This window comes from Linepithema humile, chromosome 5 (genome assembly GCF_040581485.1).
Source record: "Linepithema humile isolate Giens D197 chromosome 5, Lhum_UNIL_v1.0, whole genome shotgun sequence".
NCBI classification, from domain to species: Eukaryota; Metazoa; Arthropoda; class Insecta; order Hymenoptera; family Formicidae; genus Linepithema; species Linepithema humile.
Genome location: NC_090132.1, coordinates 16,718,306 through 16,737,975, shown reverse-complemented (window position 1 = coordinate 16,737,975; position 19,670 = coordinate 16,718,306). Strand labels below are relative to the sequence as shown.

Sequence of the window (19,670 nt, the reverse complement as noted above, 5' to 3'; positions counted from 1 at the left end):
ATAATTATATAATTTATTTTATTTAGTTAATATAATTGTTATTTAATAAGATAGTTAACGTATTATTTCCACAAATAATGCAAAACTAAATTAATATACCCAGATAGTCAACAATGTGATTACTGGGTAGGTATGAGAAAAAATTTTATTTTAAAATTCGCGCCACAGAACGAGTTCATAGTAACCTCTTCGAATCGAGGTTTCCTGATACCGTGAACTTACCTTTTGAATTTAAATATTTGAATTAGCAGTTTACTTCACTTAGTTTTAGCCACTAGCTCCTACAGTCATGTGTCTCTAATAAAATAGGGTTCTGACATCGCGGCTACTATCCGCTTATCGAAAGTGAGCAGTTCCTCCTATCGAATCATGTGTTCCTAATAACATACGAGATCTGACAAGTAAGTCCACGAACTTATTCTAATACCTCAGCTACTACCGGCTTATCGAAAGTGCATGTTTTCTCGGATTCTCGCAATACTTTTCGTGCGATAAAAATCTTCAGTTATGCCAACTTTTTCAGAGTATAGTAAACTATCTTATCAAATAATAATTAAATTAATCGAATAAGATTTGTTGTTGATTACATCTTTTCGTTTGTATTGTATTTGTATAGAATATAGTTTTAGACGTAAATGCTTTTAAAATTAATTTTATCATTAACAAATAAGTACATTTGTTATGCATTTTGTGCGTTCGCCTTTTAATATGTAGACGATACTGCCTGAAGTATGAGGAGTTGCCTGTGTTTGGAGGGAAACCGGTTATTCGTGCAGCTGTGCTGAATTACGGGTAGTTTTGTGTCTTTCGGCAATTACCTAAAACCAGTTTGAACATCACCTCCCTCGATAGTATTTATAGTCGTGTGGAATAATAATCCCTCTCTCATAACGGTACTGTGACAACGTAGTTCTGTATGCAACACGCATTTAAGTTGCAATTTATGATTGATAGAAAACTCATATTCATATATCTCAAACGAATCTGTATTCAATAATATATAAATATTTGTAAGTTTGACAATAATTGACTAATGACACGCAATTGACAAAATGCATTGTGTTGCAGATTTTTTGATCGACCCAGTTTGCATGATTTCATGAAAGTTAACCTCTATGCAACATGGTCGCGTGCAATATCGTCTGGCACTCCTAAATGTGCATGTAAAATGCGGTGCACGCCGGCTGTTGCGGTTGTCGCGTATTGTTGTATGCTTTTTCGAGCACATTGTTCAAACCACTTGTGTTTCCTGTTGCGTGCTAGGATGGGAGTCGACGCTGTACTTCGGCGCGTGCGATTTTTCATGAGGAATTTTGCCTTTCACGTATGTACGTACATGATATATGGAGCTCAAGAGATTCTGTAATGTCAAATGTATATAATGATTATACTTTATATATGGTTGTATTTTAGATATTTTGTCCTTGGAAAAGATGCAGCATACTTTTCTGTATCATATTTTCCACTGTGTTTCATTTGATCCTGATTGACGTTGAATATTGATCACAAGTACCAATATTTGATATGTTATCAGAAGGAAAAAAATTCATTGTGGGATAAATCTGCAAGGTGAATATCACACTTAACGGATTTTGCAGTTTGTTATGCTGTATTTCCATTCTTTGCAAGATTTATTTCTATTATTTATATGTTTATTCCACGCTATTATTATAAGTACAATTTGCATTATTATTTTTCTGATACAGGACGGACTTTCATAGCAATTTTCTATAAGCAATAATGGACTTTCTTACTAACATGCTTCTTATTGTTGTTCGATTTACCACAGTTTCGTGGTCAGTTTCTCATCCTGGTCGGCATCGCATATTGTGGTTGGATGGTTCTCCGACCCGCTTTCTTCACATTACAAAGGATGGCTGTCAATACCTGCTTCAGGTAAGACGAATTTATTCCAATTTATATCAGACTTGTATCTTTTATTACAGTACTAGAAATACTATCAAATGAAAGATTAGTCTTTTCGATATTTTACATGTCTTTGACGATTTCTGTCTAGAGCTTTATACAGTATTTATTTTGTATTTTTGACAATAACATCACAGGAGAAAAAAAGAAAGCATGAAGCGCTTGAAAATTGAAATATTTTATCTAAGAAATATTTTATCTAAAAAATATTTTATCTAAGAAATATTTTATCTAAAAAATATTTTATCTAGAGTCCACCAAAAAGGTGGATAGATATTGATACATCCATTATTTATATTTCACATATAAACTACAAACATTTAATTGTTGATTTCTATTCGTATAAAGCATTCTTCTGCTTAGTCGACTTTAACGACTTGACGGATGACAATTATAGGAATATAAAAACATTGCAATGCGACATAATTGTATCTTGAAAAGTTGTGCATGGCTGTTTAGAAGAGGTGTGGGGATATGACGTAACTCTTCCACATCAAAGTATGCGTTTGATCACAGATCTTTTGCGGTAAATCATGGTTTAGCACAGCTTGTAATGACAGAACGTGATATATTCACGATTTTCAACATCCGTTCGACTGCATATAATAGCGCGTATTAGAATGTGTACATGGCCGCGGGATGCATTCATAAATGCTCGCGTGTGCATGAACACACGCTTGTTTGTAATCTCGCATACCGCGAATCGTCGCCCTTTTGCAATCCACTTAACGATCCTGACACACCTGTTGCAGAAACAGGTGGTAATGATCACACCGAGCAAGTTTTTCTCAAACAGGGTGGAGTGATATCATGCGTGAGATTTCCGTAAAAAAAAAATACTTTGACTGAGATTTCGAGAAAATTGTTAAACTCATACTTTTTATACAAGCTTTGACTAAAATTTATGAAACGGTTTAAAGTAAAATTGCATAATCGTTATATTACTAAATTATCGTTGAAGCTTAATTCGCTAATTGGATTTATTTTTTCACAATATTTAATGCAAAATCAAGGAGAAAAAAAAACGATATTTTTAGTTTTAAATAAAGAATCTGACTTTATAATTTAAGGTAGAGGAAATCAAAGTTTGAGGATTTCAGGACATTCTGTGTGGTAATTTTAGCATCGCGTGTAAACGCGATGAAGTCGAAACTAGGAAGTCTAATGGGAATAATAATTAGCTTAGCGCGAAAGAACGTTTGACGAGAGAGAACGACCTTGCGTAAGGGTGGCAGCATAGTTGCGTAATTGCAATCGAATGACGAAAAGAAAAGAGGAGCTGTGCATCGGAAGCGAACGGCGTTCGAAGTGATTACGAGAATGAGAAGGCTGCAGCAGATAGAAGGAGTTCGAACGAGTATACGCCCATCTCGCTTAGAATCTAGCCTACCGGAAATTTGCAGTTACCTTGCATTCCTTGCAGGGTCGAACGCCTTGGGGATGCCTCTGATCCGCGGGGATCGTTAATTGCTCGTGGAACGGGATTTTCAATTCGTCGTGCAGATGATTTTCATCCGCCGGGAAAATAGATTTAGCGGTGGAAACAGGTGTTGAGCGACAATAATTGATAAAGAGGCGCGTATGTTAATTTTACGAAGTAAAGATTAGAAAATGATAATATGTAGAACTTTTATATGATTTATTTATCAACTTTCACGTATTGCATTATAATGATATTGATAACGATAGTATAATTGTTAATAATTGATAATAATATTAATTGCCAACAATGATAATATTTAAATTATTTATTTAAATTTTTGAAGTAAAAGTTTAAGAGGTACATTTGCACTATTGAAAATTATTAAAAAGCTGACAAACAATTGTCTTTGTGACAATTGTAGCAATCGTTTGGGGTCAGTTGTACTTTTATGCAAATTTCCAAGAACTGCAATGGTTTCTTATCACTGCGATAACCGGCGCAAGACGATTCATTCCGACTGCGATAGCGCGCGTCGCGCACCTGACATGCGTTGTCGACCAATACAAACGTGCGCCCGCTAGCGGCCATCTTGCGCGGCCTCGCTTTCACATCGGAGTCGCGTGGATCTCCTCAGCCGCTTCAGTGTACGCGGACTGTCGACCGCGGCTGAATGTGTGGTTGGATATTGACGTTTCCCTCCGTGATCGAATCACTTCGGTATCTCGTTTATCAAAATTGTGAGAAAAAAACTGGATTGATTTGAAAATCGTTCACGATTGACTGGGGGATCTATCGACAATGATCTACGGCACTCGACATCGAAACTTTTGAACTTTTACTCGGTTTACGTTGGTGATAGTGAGCGACAGCGAGCAGCATCTCACTTCGTGTTGCGAAAATTACATTACGCGCGTAATTACGTGACATTTCTTGTGATTTGTGTACGAACGCATAATGCTCGTCGATACGCGCAATTTTGCCGATTGCGACAAAAGATGAGCTAGTCGTGGATTGTCGTGGATTGTCGTGGATTGCATTATCGGCGAAACGGTACTGTGGTTGTTGCCCAGCCAGTTTGTCCTGCCGCTTTCACGACGCCTGTCCGTCAATCATCCGTTTTATCAACAGTGATTATCGATGCAACGTGAGCTCCGTAATGAAAGTCGCTTCTTTAAATTCACGAGACGAACATCTGAAACTGCAATGAAGGTAAGCGCAAAGCTTCGTCTTTTTTCAATTGACATACTTTTGTACAAAGAATTGTTGCAATTGAAAATAATTTAAGAACCTTGCAAATGTATTATATTGACATATTCTTGTTTATATTCTGATGCAATTTGTCTTATATATAAACAAATTTTGATTTATGTTTTTGACATAATGGTTATAAACACACTGCTTTTCGATTTTTAATTACTTGCTTTAAGTATGCGTGCATAATGGAAGACGAAAGATACTTACTTTACTACACTATAAAAAATTCAATAAATTAGCACAAATAAGATGTGATAATTACATGATAAATAACGAAAATATACTAAATAAATATTGTAAATTTAATAATTTTATGAATTTTACACTATATTTAATATATTTCTGTTATTTATTATGTGATTTTTACATTTTATTTCTAAATTTATTGAATTTTTTTACAGTATACTTCTGTCACTATATTCTACAATATAACATATAGTTGTAACTGTGCAATAGAAAAGATGCATCGTTTTGCGTAATAAGTCGCGCTAATAAGGACGTAACCGCGCACACGGCGAGGACCACCTGTGCGTATAATTGACAGGAATTTAAATCGTGCGATCTCATCACGATGATAAGCGACCTTGATTACGTAGTGCGACAATGACATCCTTGTAGAGCAGAAAGCGTGTCGTGCGTAATAGCGTCGCGTGTTCGGTGCAGGAGGTCCAATTTAATCTTGCACTTTCGCCAAGGTGTATATTATCATTCACTTATCACATATCAAAATATTGCGCTCGAGTTTGCAGTAAGAATTAGCTTCGTAAAAAAATAGCAGCACTTGGTATGAATCCGAGAACGAAAAGTACGCTTGGCGAATCTGAAAATTGACAATTTGGAAATAACGTCCGTGAAAAGTTGTTCAGCTATTTCAATGCGGACATTTAATTTCGTTAATAATTAAAAAAATGTTGAATACTTTAATACGTAAATTTTTTACAATCTAAAATATTAAATTTTGATTGAAGCCATTTCAGTTTCCATCTTCCAGCTTCAAGATTATTATCAGACAGTAATGTGATTTTAAGCGGTTTACTACGCGGAAAAAATTCCATTAGTCCGCGGTCCGCAATTAGTATCATAATTGGTCAGTCCAATTGCATGTACAGTTGTAGTGTCTCTAAAAATAAAACTATTTACATTTTGCTTGGCTGTCAAATATAAATGACACATAATTAATAGATAACTCAACTTCTAAAATGTAGCAAAAGATAAGTGACGTGACAGAAGCTTGTATAATATTTTCTGATATCAGCTGGTTCTGAAACCTTGTGTTTTATCGTGATATAAAGTTACCTGCGTTAATGTGATCTTGCTATATTTTAGCGGTATCGCACGGCATGCACAACTTGGAAGACGTCACAAAGAGATAAGAGAAATTAAAGATAGGCAATTAAAAACACATTTTATGTGCAAAAGAAGGTAGAGAAGATATAAAGATTACGGGTAGTATTTTCATTTCCGTTATCGTACTTGTACGAAATGAATACGTGTACGCCAGGAACCGATATTTTGCAATATAATTTTTTTCTTTTCAATTTTTCGATCCATTGTCAGCCAGAAAATTTCGACAGTTGTTTGCCCACACATCATTGTTTCTTCTCGAGAACAATGAGCCGTTTAGCGTGTTTCATAGTGTACTTTTATTCGTCGTTCGTATATGGAATGCGAATGAAAGCGAACGAGACTTTATTTTGCATATAGACACGAGTTTCTCAAATCGCATGCAAATCGTTTGCTTTATTTCGTTATATGACAAATTCTATTTGATTTTATTATTCCATATATATTTTGGAAGTGCCAGTGTATACGATTTATTTTGCCAACACTTTCTACTGCAATTATTGCGAGATGTAAATTAGATTTTATCATTCTTTTCATCATTTCCATCTTTTATTTGCGATATATGTAAATTGCTTTAAAAAGAGATGGCACTTTGTTATCCGCAAGCAATATTTACTTCAATATACTTTCAATCATATTTCCTCCTAACTTTTCTCATATTTTCGTGACGTATCGCAAGATTTCATATGATATATCGGAAATTCGACGAACCGCCACGAAAGTCCATTATTGCAAAAGTTTTTGACAGATATAGCGATTTACATTTCCTACATTCTTTTATGAAACACGAGGAAAATTTTAATAACCATATATCGTGAGTTGTATCGATCGCAAATAACATTCAACAATATTGAGCGACATTATTCTCATTCCTTTGTTCTACTGTTTATTGCAAAAATGTTGATAGATCTTTCCCATGTTTCTTTGTTTCGAAATGATTTCTTCTAATAATTTAGAATAATTTTAGAAAATGCATTTTAAAGTCTGTAATAATAGAATTTGAATATTTTTACATAGTACTTTATGTGCACTGTGATATTTTATTGAATCATGTCATAATGTATCGACGAAGAAATGTATAATTTTTTTTTTATTTATTACTATTCCGATGGTGATAAAAATGATTCTCTTCATATATATATATATATACTGAAAATAATTTTATTGTTAGTGCCGCCGCACGCAATCATTCGATCTTAATGTGATCGCATTAACGATCGCTGCCACCTACCATTCTTCGTTTCTCGCTTGTACGTCCTTCGTGCTTATATGCTATTGAGCAGAAATTTTACGAGAACGTCATAATTTGGAGCGTTTCAGAACAAAGAATAAACGTAGTCGTTTCGCTATAATGGCGATACCAGCTATCGCCTGCATTTAAATCTATTTAAATGAAAAACAAGTGAGTGTGGTGCCTTTATCGCTTTTATCACGGTTCGATGTTTACCATTAGACGCTGATAAGCTCGGTTCGATGATGCTTTAAATTATTCTATGTAGAACAAGTGAGATTACCGATGTTCAGTTATTGATAATTGGAAAATCTGGGATAATTAAATCATGAGGGCTTTATAATTAGAATGTCAAATTAAATGTTTATTGAACATTTAAAGTAAATATTTAAATTTTTATAGATAGATTTCTCTGCAATTATATAAACATATTTGTACAAATTCGTTAAATGCGTTTAACATAGTTTAATTATTAGAGCTGTCCAATTTTATAATTACGTATATTTTAAGAATTAAGATTTATTTATTCGATAATAATAATTAAGTGATTTTATCAGATTTGCATGACATGGCGAAGTACATAGGTGTATAAATAAACGTGTGTCGAAATATTCATGCAACATCGCTCTTCACGGTGGAGTCTGACTCACGCTGGATATTTTTTTGAAGCGAAGAATTTGTACAGGGCGCTCTATTCTGCATCCACCCCGGCTTTGCACAGAGACGTTCCTCGGTCCTGTTACCTCGTTGCAAAACGTCCACCCACACATTGCCTTAGACTGTAGGTATATACAGGGTGTCAGGAGAGTGCACTGATCGTTGAGGATGGCTCTTAGCGATGTCTAGGAAGCTACTGGAGATATTTTTTAAAGATTTAGTTTCTCGTTAACACGCCGACTTTAATCCTTCTCAAGTGAGATTATTCAACTAACGTGAAATAGGAAATTATTTCAATGGAAGGAAACATGCGCGAAGTATCATTTTTTTTTCGTGGTTTTATTGCCCACGCTGTCGTTTCTTGCAGCGGTACTTAATACAAAAGTGCAATTCAGAAATCCTGATTACCGAGATATTGTAAAGACTCCTTTGTTATACATTTACTTTATTTCGCATTTGCACAGTGGCACAGGCAGAAACTTCAGAATGTTCTTCGTTGACAAAGCCCCTGTCTCATTTATCGCATTATAGCGAAAGGTTCCCTTTGCATTCAAACACACGGCGGAGACATACATCAACTTCTTGCTCGTTCTACCGACGAAAGATCCATTCATTTCTTCATGCAAGTTCCCACCAAATGCACGCTGAATCGTTTCTCGATTCTGTTGTTCCGTCGTGACATGATGCATTTAACACAATGCAGGTATTCCGCGATTTAATTCAATGGTATGTTATGTGCCGCATAAATTTATGATTTTGCCCGAAACAATTAATACTGGGAACAAGAAGGAAATTAGCAATAACAGTAAATTGAAAATATAAGTTGTAAGCTATAGAATATAAAAATTTTTTAAATAAATTTAACGTAAAATAAAATAATTAAAAATTTTTTAATATAAATTCCATTGTTTTAATTCCATAAGTCACGGATGATTGGTGCAACCGTATTTTATGTGGCATTTAATCACACTCTGACCTTTATCGCCGTGAAATCATACGAGGGAGTAAAAAAAACAAAAAATAATTTTGCCCGGAGGCACGGACTTTTAATCATCTGCATCGTGTGATCGGCATGCAAAATATGAATGACGAAAATCGATGAGGAATATCGAATGGGAATTCATAAATAATTTATTCGCGACAGTTCAACTAATATGAATAGCACAACGTCAACTGAGTATATATGTGTAACAATAATATCATTACGAATGCGGTATATTTCGTGACAAAACTAACGGAGTCATTCATTGATGAATATATTCATGATTATTTGGTCTTAAGTGACGAGCATTCCGAGTCACAGCGTGATGATCATAATAATTAAATTGCTCACAACAATCTTGTGATATAATTCTTAACTTGTATCTTTTTTTTCGTGATTTTTTTATTTACTAATGTTATAAATTAGGAGATTTTTTTATCTTCTTTGTTTTCAAGAAATTTTAAATTTTTAAAAATGAGATTTTAAACATTTTGGCTTGATTATTCTGACAAAAAAAATGTTGCCGAACTTTAACTATATAAAATACCGATTTTGTTTGCGGCTGCACGTAAGCACCAGGAGGCGTAATATATTGAAGAGAGTACAATTTCGGGCTGGATCTCCCGGCTATGATTTCATTAAAACTTCGTAAGACTTTATCCAACAGAAACGTGTCCGGGAGCCAGTAACGGTTACCAAACTCGGTTTGGACGATGGCTATAAAGATTGAATATATGATAATATATGTATAATACTCTCTTCTCTTGGTACTCACGCTTGAATATTATCTTAAAATTTTCAGCAATTTCGCAACTCATACTTTCCAATATGTTGATTTTATTTATTATTTATTTTTTGTCACCAAGTAATCGTGATTATATATTATATTATAAAATTTTATCCGCAGAACATGAACTTATTAAAATTCGCCCTGCTACATAAAATTCCATGTTAATTCTTCTTAACAGCTATTTGATTTTCTGAAAATATCCGCAGTTTGTTATCGTGCAGATCGAGACGGAAGGTTTTGCGCAAGGTTTGCAACGTATTTCCAAACTCATTAACCGGAGCGGCTGCGCCAGCTAGAAATTTCTCGAGGCTTTTCAGACACCCGCACTTGATAAAACATTTTCCCGCGAAGCACAAGCGTGGTATATCGATGTTTGGATTAGCTAGCGTGAAAATAAAGGTCGCGTTGATTTATATCGGGAATGTTTCATAAATTGTGCACGACGTGTTTGGTAAAGCATCCAGTAACGCTGAATTTTTACTTTAAAGCTGTTATGATTCTTTAATCGCAGTGTAAAATGCTGCTGTTGTTGTTGCTGATTGTTGTCGTTTGCTTTGAATAAAGCAGCGTCTTTAAAAATTTAATTTACTATCTAAAATTACTAGCGACAATGAACTTTTTCATTGCGCTGTTATGCATTGCACTTGTATCGTGAAACTCTTTCGAGAGCGACATAAAGAAGCATCACGCTAGGTCGTTTTACGACGAAAAGTTAATAATTAAGACCGCGTACATTTCGAGTGTAAGAGCGCAAGTAAACGAATGAACAAGGCTCCGGGTGTTCGTCGGACCCCGTAAAACTCGATGTTGATTGCAATCGATACAGTCGCGTTGCTTTTTACGGCGGCGAGCGTGAATGGAGTTCCTATCCGCGTTGCTCGGTCGCTTCATTCACACGTCGCGTCGGGTGAATGTTACGTTCGATTCGCATTCATTCGTTCCGAGTGGCTACCGCAAACAGCACGGCGTCTATCGTTTTTCCCATGTCCCCCACGACGCAGCGATGCGCTTATACATATGCATGCACCTGCAGCACCGGTAATCCTAGTTCGATTTTTGCCTCGCGTTAAAACACGCTTCGATAAGTCTCGGACGCTCGCTGCGTTTTATTAATTCTTGAACAACGAGGCGGCTAGAAATATTTTAGCTATAGCGCTTACGAGACAGCGCTATAGCTACTACTGTAGTTGCACTTTTAAATCGCACGCGATGCGTATTTATAGAGTGCCAACCATAGACATAGGCTAGATGCGAGCATTTGCTCGTGACAGTGTTGCGAAATTTCGGCCGCAAGGACGAGCACGCTGTTCACAGTTTAGTCTCTTCAAAGTGATATTTTTTTATTGTGTTGACATTTCCGATGTATTTTTAAAAGTGAATTACACACATTGCTTATTATTAGAAAAAACTAAAGTAAACCACAATGTTAGCACGGTGTAAACAACACATGGCAATGGAGAAAGTTAAATGCTGGCCTGTATAGCAAGACTTTTCTTTGTTTCAATTGTCCCACGTTTGCGAGAAACTAACATGACACGGTATTTGTGAATAATATCAAGTTGCAAACACTAGACTGGATTGCAGAAGTAAAAAAAGTGTTTTAATAAAAATATATAAATATAAATTCTTGAAGAAATTTTAGATTTTGCAGTAGAATATTTTATAAAGAATTTTCAACGTTAATGTAATTAATTTAATGTTTATTATATTTTTTTATTATTGCTTTATTACGTATTGTATTATAAAAAATTTTTCTTTTCAATGATGAAAGTTAAACCTCATAAAGCAGCTCGGATGTCTGAAAAATATATGTGGAAAGACGAACTTAGCTCATTCGTCGAGCCGGAATTTCCTGTCGGTGTGTTCTGGTTCACCGATTTCCTGGTTCTTCGTTATCTTCCTTTTATGCGCAGCGCGACGACACGTAGAACATACCTAGTACTGACATTTTATAGAGATTACTTATGTAGGGAGTGTATAAAGTACATTGTTTTCAAGTATCTTCTTTCCAATGTTCCGTGAGAATCTGCTTATAAAGAATGACTCTGTATTTTAATCCGCTATCATTAATACATTTCCTGAAAAAATCGAGTAATTATAATATAATATAATGAATAAAATTTTTATATATTATATATTATATATATATTATATAAAAATTTTATTCATTACAAATCTTTTTACAACATTTCAAGACGGTATTGTGAGACTCTAAAATATGATTGAATCTGAACGCTTTCTTTAAGATATTTATTATAAACAATAATTAACACACAAAGCATTGTGAACAGGCTTAAGTGCAAACAGGCCAGCAATCTTATTTTCTTCAATGCACTGCTCGATGTTTACAAGTGCCGTTGGCAAACTTCCTCGTTTGGATGCTGCCATGAAATTGGAGGGAAGGAATACGAAACGAATCGCGAGAGGAATTCCTAATCGCGAGGGGACAGGAGGCTACAACTTGGTAGTTGTTGGTTGACTCGATTTTATCCTCGATTTGATAAATACCAACTCCTTAGAAAGGAAGCGTCGTGTTACAGCTGAATGGCTTTGAGGAAATGTCTTTTACCCGAATGTAATTTTAATTCAGTGAAACGCGCATGTTGAATACGCGATATAGAATGTTCAAGTAATCATAATTTTTTAATCTTTCGTAAAAGATCTTTCTAAAAGATTTGTTTATTATTACAATAATATATTTTTAATGTATTTTATGATCTTATGTAATAATATATTACAACAAACAACACACACATATAAAATAATAATTTTGTGTGCGCAATTGGTAATACTTGTAATTTAAAGACGCAATATCTATCAGTTTACACAAAACGAAATGCGTATCTTTTTATTTATATAAGAATATAGTAGGCCCATAAGTACAATGCTGGCTCAACTTTTCCTCTCTCGGAGGAGAGGCTTAAAGGGAAGCTAATTTGCATACAGAGAGCTCAGTGAATTCGAAAATTTGTGTGCAGACTCTCTGCTCGACGCTTCTCTTTTCCCTCATGAGAGCGGATGTGCTTGCTTATTGCACACGTGAATTTTAAGTTCTTCTCAGGAATAATAAATTATTTAAATGTGCGAAGTGACAGATCTTTTTTTTTTCTAAAAGCGCAATAAAATACATTACGTGCTATCTGAATAAAAAGTTGTAGGTGTATTTTGATACTTTGCTGTTTGAGTATTTGTGATTGTTATATCACGTGGAAGTTTCATGCCGTTGACAACGTAGCGTCATCTGAAAAATATAAACATTATCGAATCTGTTAATAGAGAGAATAGTGGCAACTTTATAAATATAAAAATGTTTGAAACTTTCGGTAATGTATTTGTTATTGCGAACCTCGAGCGCTTGACGAAATTCTTTTGATATCACGTAACATGTTATTGGCAGAATCATCGGGTACATTTTAACCATCGTATAAACCACCTCTATAGTTATGTCGCTACAGCAAGTCGTTGTTACAAGAGCGATAGCTCTCACGACTCGATATGGTATCATAGTTAGAAAAAATCCGATAGTAATGCCAACTGTAACGCGCCACCGTTATTTTGAAACTTACATATGCTTTATTATATAACTTTGCCATGCTCGTATTAATATTGGAATTAAATCTTTACTCACCCAGAAAAACGAAACGCTCGACATCTTCGCTCGGCCACGTTCCCTCTATCGACCTTGATATTATCAGGTCGTACAGAATGAAACAGTCGACCATAATAAAGATAAAACACGGAAATATTAGAAACATAACGGTGAACGACACGAAGATATCGTGCATAACTTCTTTTTCGTAGTGCTCGTATAAGCTTAGTTCCAGAGATGCCACCATGATGGACATTACCCATATAAATAAAATACCTTTTGCAGCCGTTGAAACCTTCTGCAGCGGTTTGCGGAGCGGCGAATTCTTTTGACAAATAATAACGTACGTCTCGATATTCAGTTGAATTATTATCAGGATAGATGTGGCGAAGGTCACCAAAAATATATAATCGAGATTCATATTTAAATCGATATCGGAGATCCAGCGAAGTACCTGCTGTAGTGGCTCGAGCAGAATTATCAGGCTCGAAGACGCGAGACTTATTACGTAGCAATTGGTGGAAGTGTACATGGAAGAATTCAGTGCAACGATAAGAGCGAGAAAAATATTTAAACAGACACCTGCTACCACCAGTGTGAAATCCATAATGTCGCGTGTAGGCTCGGGAATGATCGGTATGATGATGTTCATCTTCGTAGGGTTTGTCGTCGAGATAGGATTCGTCCGAAAAGTTGGAAATGGATTGTCTACGTATTTTCGAATTGCTCTCATATCGTGTTCGTTGAACATGATGTACTTAACGCTTGTCACTTGTTTAATATTTTATCCGTACGAATTGAAGTAATTAATCGCGTGCTTCGCAAAAGTTTATATACACTCCGCTGGCTCTCGAGACTTTCACACTTCCGTTGAACTTTAGTGTTTCTACTAATAGGATTTCTTCGCCGGAGCCGAAGTACGAGTTATATCGCCGGAAGAAATATGAAAGAACTTAAATGCGACAAATTGGTAGCACACGTTGCCTCAACGGTCTGTACGCGTGTTACTGACTGCGTCCAGGCGGTAGCTTGTAGGATCACCATCTATTTACCTTCTCCTATGGGAGTGTGACGCCCTGTAATATCATAGGCGGACACTAACAATATTACACAATTTGCCGACACGCAACCGTTTCATTTCGTAGAGTGGATCTTTAGCGAAGTGCGAAGATCTTTAACAAGTCGAATATTGGAATCTTATTTTGACGGTGCTTGCACCGAAAAAAATTAACGCAAACTATTATGTATTGTCAAGATTATAAGCGTAACAATCGCAATCGAGAAAATTTATTCATACTTTTTCAATCCCGTGCCATACGGACGCTGACATTTTTCAACTTTCGTTAACAGACTTTAGCAATTTGCATAATAAGCTATGAGAGTAAATATGAAAGCACATCGAACGTCTTGCGGGGAAGTTATAGACTTTCTTATTTACGAGAAGGAAGCGTCCAGCCTTGGAGACTCGCTCGAAGGGCTCCGCTTTCTGGTCGCGAATAACGACCGAGCAAGAAAAAATAACGACGCTGGGATAAATTGTGCTGCTTATGGCTCATTCGTTCTCGAAAAAGAGAAGAGTCGAGTTGAACTGTAGCGACTGGTAATGTTGTTGTGCCAATGAGGAGTATGAGAGAGGGAGAAAGAGAAAAAGAGAGAAAGAGAGAGAGAGAGATCTGCACACGGGTGTATAATACTGCGAGATTTGCAGGACGCTTCTGGCAAGCGGCCATGGGCGCGATATCGGTCAGCTTTTGCCGCTGATAGATTTATCGTGCGATTTATAAGTCCAGCCCTTTTGGCGCGCACCCTGGGGTGTTGTATCTCCGTGAAAATGGAGCGCGACTATCTGGCGCATTGTGTGCTCCAAAGACGCTCACAATCGACGCGTTATCGAGAGGAAGAACCTGAGGAAGGGAACACTATGCCGTCCATTGTCGCCGGAAGGATGGAGCGAATTAAAAATTGCGAGGGCGGAGCGACATGACAAATATTTATTGCATTGTATTCGCGACACGTTAATATCTATTTCGTTCCCGGACACTATGGCAGCTATATTTCAGCGGTGATGCTCGTACATTTTTTGACTCTTTCAGCCAATTTCTCCTTTTTTGTAAAGCGTCCGCTGGCAGTGAAAGAGATGAGCAAAAGTTACGTACAATATGTAGGATTATATTTATGTCACTTACGTGTACACGTTTTCCTTGCTCGCTATATTCGCGTATCAGAGATTATTTCATTTATAAACTTGATAGATCGCTTTATTAGACGCAGCATTTATAAAAACCTTACAGGTGGTTAGAGCCTCTATCTTCTTGGTGAAGAGCTTCGAGGCAATGTTCGGCTATATGTTTTCATCCTTGGACCAGGTGCGAGCGAGCGCGCGTGGTTAATTTTTACGGGTTTCTTCGCGCCCTTTTCTTCTTGTTTTCGTCTGCTTTGGGATCGGGTTAGTGATGGAGGGCGATCTCGGGGCCAAATAAGTGCAGTGGCAGAGCCCAAGGGCCCCAGGGCCATAACCGGTTCGCCGCTTCGGCATCATCACGATGTAACTTAAGCGACCCTGAAGAGGCTTCGAGCCTCACAATAATCAGTGAGCCGTATTATCATCACGCAGTACTCCAGCATTCCATCGGTGTGAAGTAGTTGTCGTATAATCGAATGTTGCAAATAAATTTAATAAAAGACGTTATATCACGGCACTTTAGCCGCACTATTGAAAACTTGAGCGATAAAAGCCGGATTATTAGATATTTGATGTTGATCATTTTATTTTATGGTTCTTACTGTACTTTCTATTGTTTACCATTTCACGGTTACGTCACATTTTATGATACTAAAATTTTCAATATCTCTTATTGGTCTAAAGTTATAGCTGTGCGTTGAAATTTTTACGCAACAGATATTTTATAATTGCTTTATAATTATCGATATCCCGTTTACACTTCCCATAAAATTTCATCGCTTACACTGGTTATACAGGTCTTCTCGTACAGGTTTGAGATTGGTAATTAGGAGCAGACGCCATCACGCATTCCAGTAAAATCTTTTTTTTTATGCCTGCGAGCGAAAGTCTACTTTAATTAAATCCAGCAGTTTATGATGACATATAAACTACATCATTCAAGGCACATATGGTCGCTCAGTTTGTATTTATTTAAAATAAATACACAACTTCGTAACAATTACTTTATTATTGATTTGTGCCAAGAATTATTTTTTTAAGATCTAAATTTCGGACGATATTTCGGCCATCTTTATTTTATTCACAATATGTAACAGCGTACGTTTACACCTGGTCGCAGCTGTGTAGACGTATAGAGGAAATACGTATTGGGTTAGTCTTCTTCGTCAACTCGCACGAAAGTTTACCTTGGGTCTGGCTAGTTTATTTATTTAAAACGTGGCACACCTAGCAGGCCTTCTGTCACACCTGTTCGAGCCGCTTCGCATGAAGTTGAGTGGCCGAACATTAGTCGAAGCTAACTATGCCGTGACAGAGTTCCCTTCTCGCGTTTATCATATAATCAGTCATGATTAGCATGCTGTAATGTTCTGTTACGGTATTTTTTCCACATTTGTGCTATTTACGAGCATACCATGTGAATTAAATCATTCCGTTGCGCTACAGTGTTGTGAATGAATGTTTGCTCGCCAATGTGTAAGTTTCATTAAGCGGTGTATTTTCAGCATTATTCGTAACACTGCGGATGTTTTTATTGGAATGGAAAATTGTAAGGGGATAGTCCGCGTTATGTACATTCCGTGTCGCGACAAAAGAATCGTAAAAGAACAATTTATTAAGAGCCTGCACGCTTTACCGCAGCCTCGTGCTCTCTCGTGCTTCGCTTCTGGTCTTCGTGTCAATAGACTCGATGTATTTTATGCATGACCAGTTGGACAAGTTTTTCCTGTAGACCGCAAGCGTGATGCACAGCTCGGTAACATTCGATATTTTCGTATGCAGGTGCATCTTTGAAAAAATGTACGGGTTCATGTCTGAGGTTGGCGTTTCGATTGTAACACAAAACAACAGAAACAGAATTTTTCTAAATTCTTCAACACTTCTGAATGACTAATTGCTTAAAAATAAGCAGAACATTGAAATAAACGCATGATTTATTAAATATTTTTGGTTTAGTTATTTTTTTTATCGCGTGATTTCAATTAGTAAACATGCTTCTGCAAACAGAATATTTTAGCATGTTTAAGTTTATTTACGAAACTACTTGAAAGAATAATTACAAGTGTTTAACAAAAAGATGTGTAAAATATATCTAGTTTTCTGTGTGCTATTGGTTATTATAGCTTTTAAGTTAAAAAGAAGAAAAGAATAACTTAATATATATGAGGAGAGTAATTTTTTATACGTATTCAAATTACGTAATTGTGTATGAGATTTAATATTAGCGATCGTACGTTATAATCGGCAATCGAATGTCGGGTGTAAAAGTAGCCTTCCAAGAAATTCGGCTGCGAATTATGAGCGATTTTTGAGCGAAAAAAGGAGACGTAACAAAAGCGCACCTGTGAAACGCCAAGTAAATTACAGTAATCTGCGCTTCTGAACCTAAAAGTCGTTCGGAAGCACGAAGAAAGAGGACGACTCAAGTCTTTTTGGTCGCGAGAGGCCAAATTGTATCGTGATTTGACCGGCTTGAAAGATTATCGTTTAATTGGACGCAGAAATCAGCCATACTAAACCATGTATCGTCGAAATTTCCGCGATACAACTAGAAATTCCAACGTTAATTGTATAAATAACTTTTCTGTAATTATTTAATTTTTATAATTATTGGAATTAGTTTGAACTAATCTCTTTTTTAACAGATTAATCATAAAGTTTCTGAATTCGCTGTTCGGCAGATGTGCCACACTTTGCAAGCTTATTGATCATTCTTTGCGTTATTGACATAGAAAATTTCGATAGTTCCGTGGTTGCGGAACTTGAAAATCCCTGAATCCCTGCTGTGAAAAATGACCTGTGAAATCTGGGATTATCGCGTCGATCACGTTTTGGAGCGAAAAATATTTTCAACCTCGTCTCACCGTCGTTCTCGCCTTGTTTCATCGGTTAATCTTCAAACAACTTTCCAAGTCTGCACAATACACGCACGTGCTTCTTAGACTGTTTTTGTTGCAACTTTTTTTTGTTGAGAAAAGGGTCTTCGAAATGATTCTTTATTCGCAGAATCGTATCCGCGCTTCTTTCGGTCTATATTCCGCATAGGTATCGATCACGTTTTGAAGTAAAAAAATATCTTCAACATCGTCGTTACCTATTTTTGTTGTTCAAACTTCAAAGAACTTTCCGAGCCTACACAATACACATATATGCGTCTTGGGATATTTTCGTTGCAATTTTTTTTTTGAAAAAAGATCTTTGAAACGATTCTTTATTTTTGCAGAATCGTATCCGCGCTTCTTTCGGCCTACATTCTGTATACGGTCTTTTTAAATCTCTTCTATCTAATTGTATAATATTTGTTTACGATTCTTTCTTTCGATTAGTGCGCTAATGATTTTCCTTTGGCTTGCTGCTTTCATTTAATCCTGAATGCCACATTGTGAAGCTTCCGTGAAATTGTTTTTCGATTATTTATTCTATCCTTAAATTATTCACTTACTCCACTTTATTCTCACCGTTTCAATCATACACGTTCACCGGTGTAAGGAATATCTTCTCGTGCCACTTCTTCATATTCACACATATGCGAATGTAGTACCATAATAATCATCGTTTTACAGGAAAACCGTGCAGATAAACCGGGAACTAACTCACGTTAACTTGTTTCACACGGCTGCGAAGCACAATGCGATTCATAATTAATTCGTAGGCGTTTACCGACGAAAACGCACGCAGGATTCACTCGCGTTTCAAATGTAATTGCTAAAGCTTCGTTGAAACTAAAAGTAGTATGAATATTTCCGCGCTGCACGACGCGTTCAGTGAATAAAAAACCGACATTCATGTAAGATAGAATATCTGAAATCACATTTAATTAATCTCTCTCTTCCACGCATGTGATTATTTCACATAATTGTCTATAATTATTTTGAGCAGCTGTCAGGAGAATTATATATTCTTTAAATCTTTAAAATTATGAGTTATATAATTATTAAAATCGAACCAACGAATTCAACACTCCATCAGATTAATATTTTTCTGTTGCGAAAGTCGTCTTCTCTCATTATATTTCGCATCTGCATCTGCCGTGCAAACCACGAACCGCGCAATTGAAAAGAGAATATTTTTCTGCGAATATAAAGAAGAGTCTCGTTTTTTACGGCGTGGCCAACATCGCCAGAGCTTTCTTTCGCTGCCTCAGACTTTGCCAACTTTCTTCTTCCGCGATGTTCATATATTGTTATTTGCGTCGACTGCGTCGACTTGTTATCACGGGGACAAGTCTCATCGCGCTAACGCTCGCAAAACGCCTCAACGCAATGCGCGATGATGTGCTGACGCAAAACATC

General features: G+C 36.3%; 2 protein-coding genes across 3 annotated transcripts in view; one reads left to right on the top strand and one right to left on the bottom strand.

The window, feature by feature from the left end:
- Positions 1-751: 751 nt before the first annotated feature.
- ec (echinus) overlaps positions 752-19,670 on the top strand; it is a 66,690-nt gene continuing 47,771 nt past the window's right edge. Inside the window, exons 1-4 of one of the 2 annotated variants that reach the window (XM_012362308.2) lie at positions 752-893; positions 1,069-1,328; positions 1,414-1,569; positions 1,790-1,896. In XM_012362308.2, coding sequence (XP_012217731.2) covers positions 1,838-1,896 — 59 coding nt within the window. In that variant the 5' untranslated portion in view covers positions 752-893; positions 1,069-1,328; positions 1,414-1,569; positions 1,790-1,837. Of the gene's footprint in view, positions 894-1,068; positions 1,329-1,413; positions 1,570-1,789; positions 1,897-3,992; positions 4,559-19,670 lie in introns of those variants that run through there. The other variant, XM_067355885.1, reaches the window with a different exon arrangement.
- On the bottom strand, positions 9,743-15,245 carry LOC105669407 (pyrokinin-1 receptor-like). Its single transcript, XM_012362355.2, has 3 exons — positions 13,236-15,245; positions 12,954-13,141; positions 9,743-12,848 (listed from the first exon to the last, which is right to left on the bottom strand). The coding sequence occupies exons 1-3, from the start codon at positions 13,945-13,947 to the stop codon at positions 12,810-12,812; spliced, it is 939 nt and encodes a 312-aa protein (XP_012217778.1). The 5' UTR covers positions 13,948-15,245; the 3' UTR covers positions 9,743-12,809.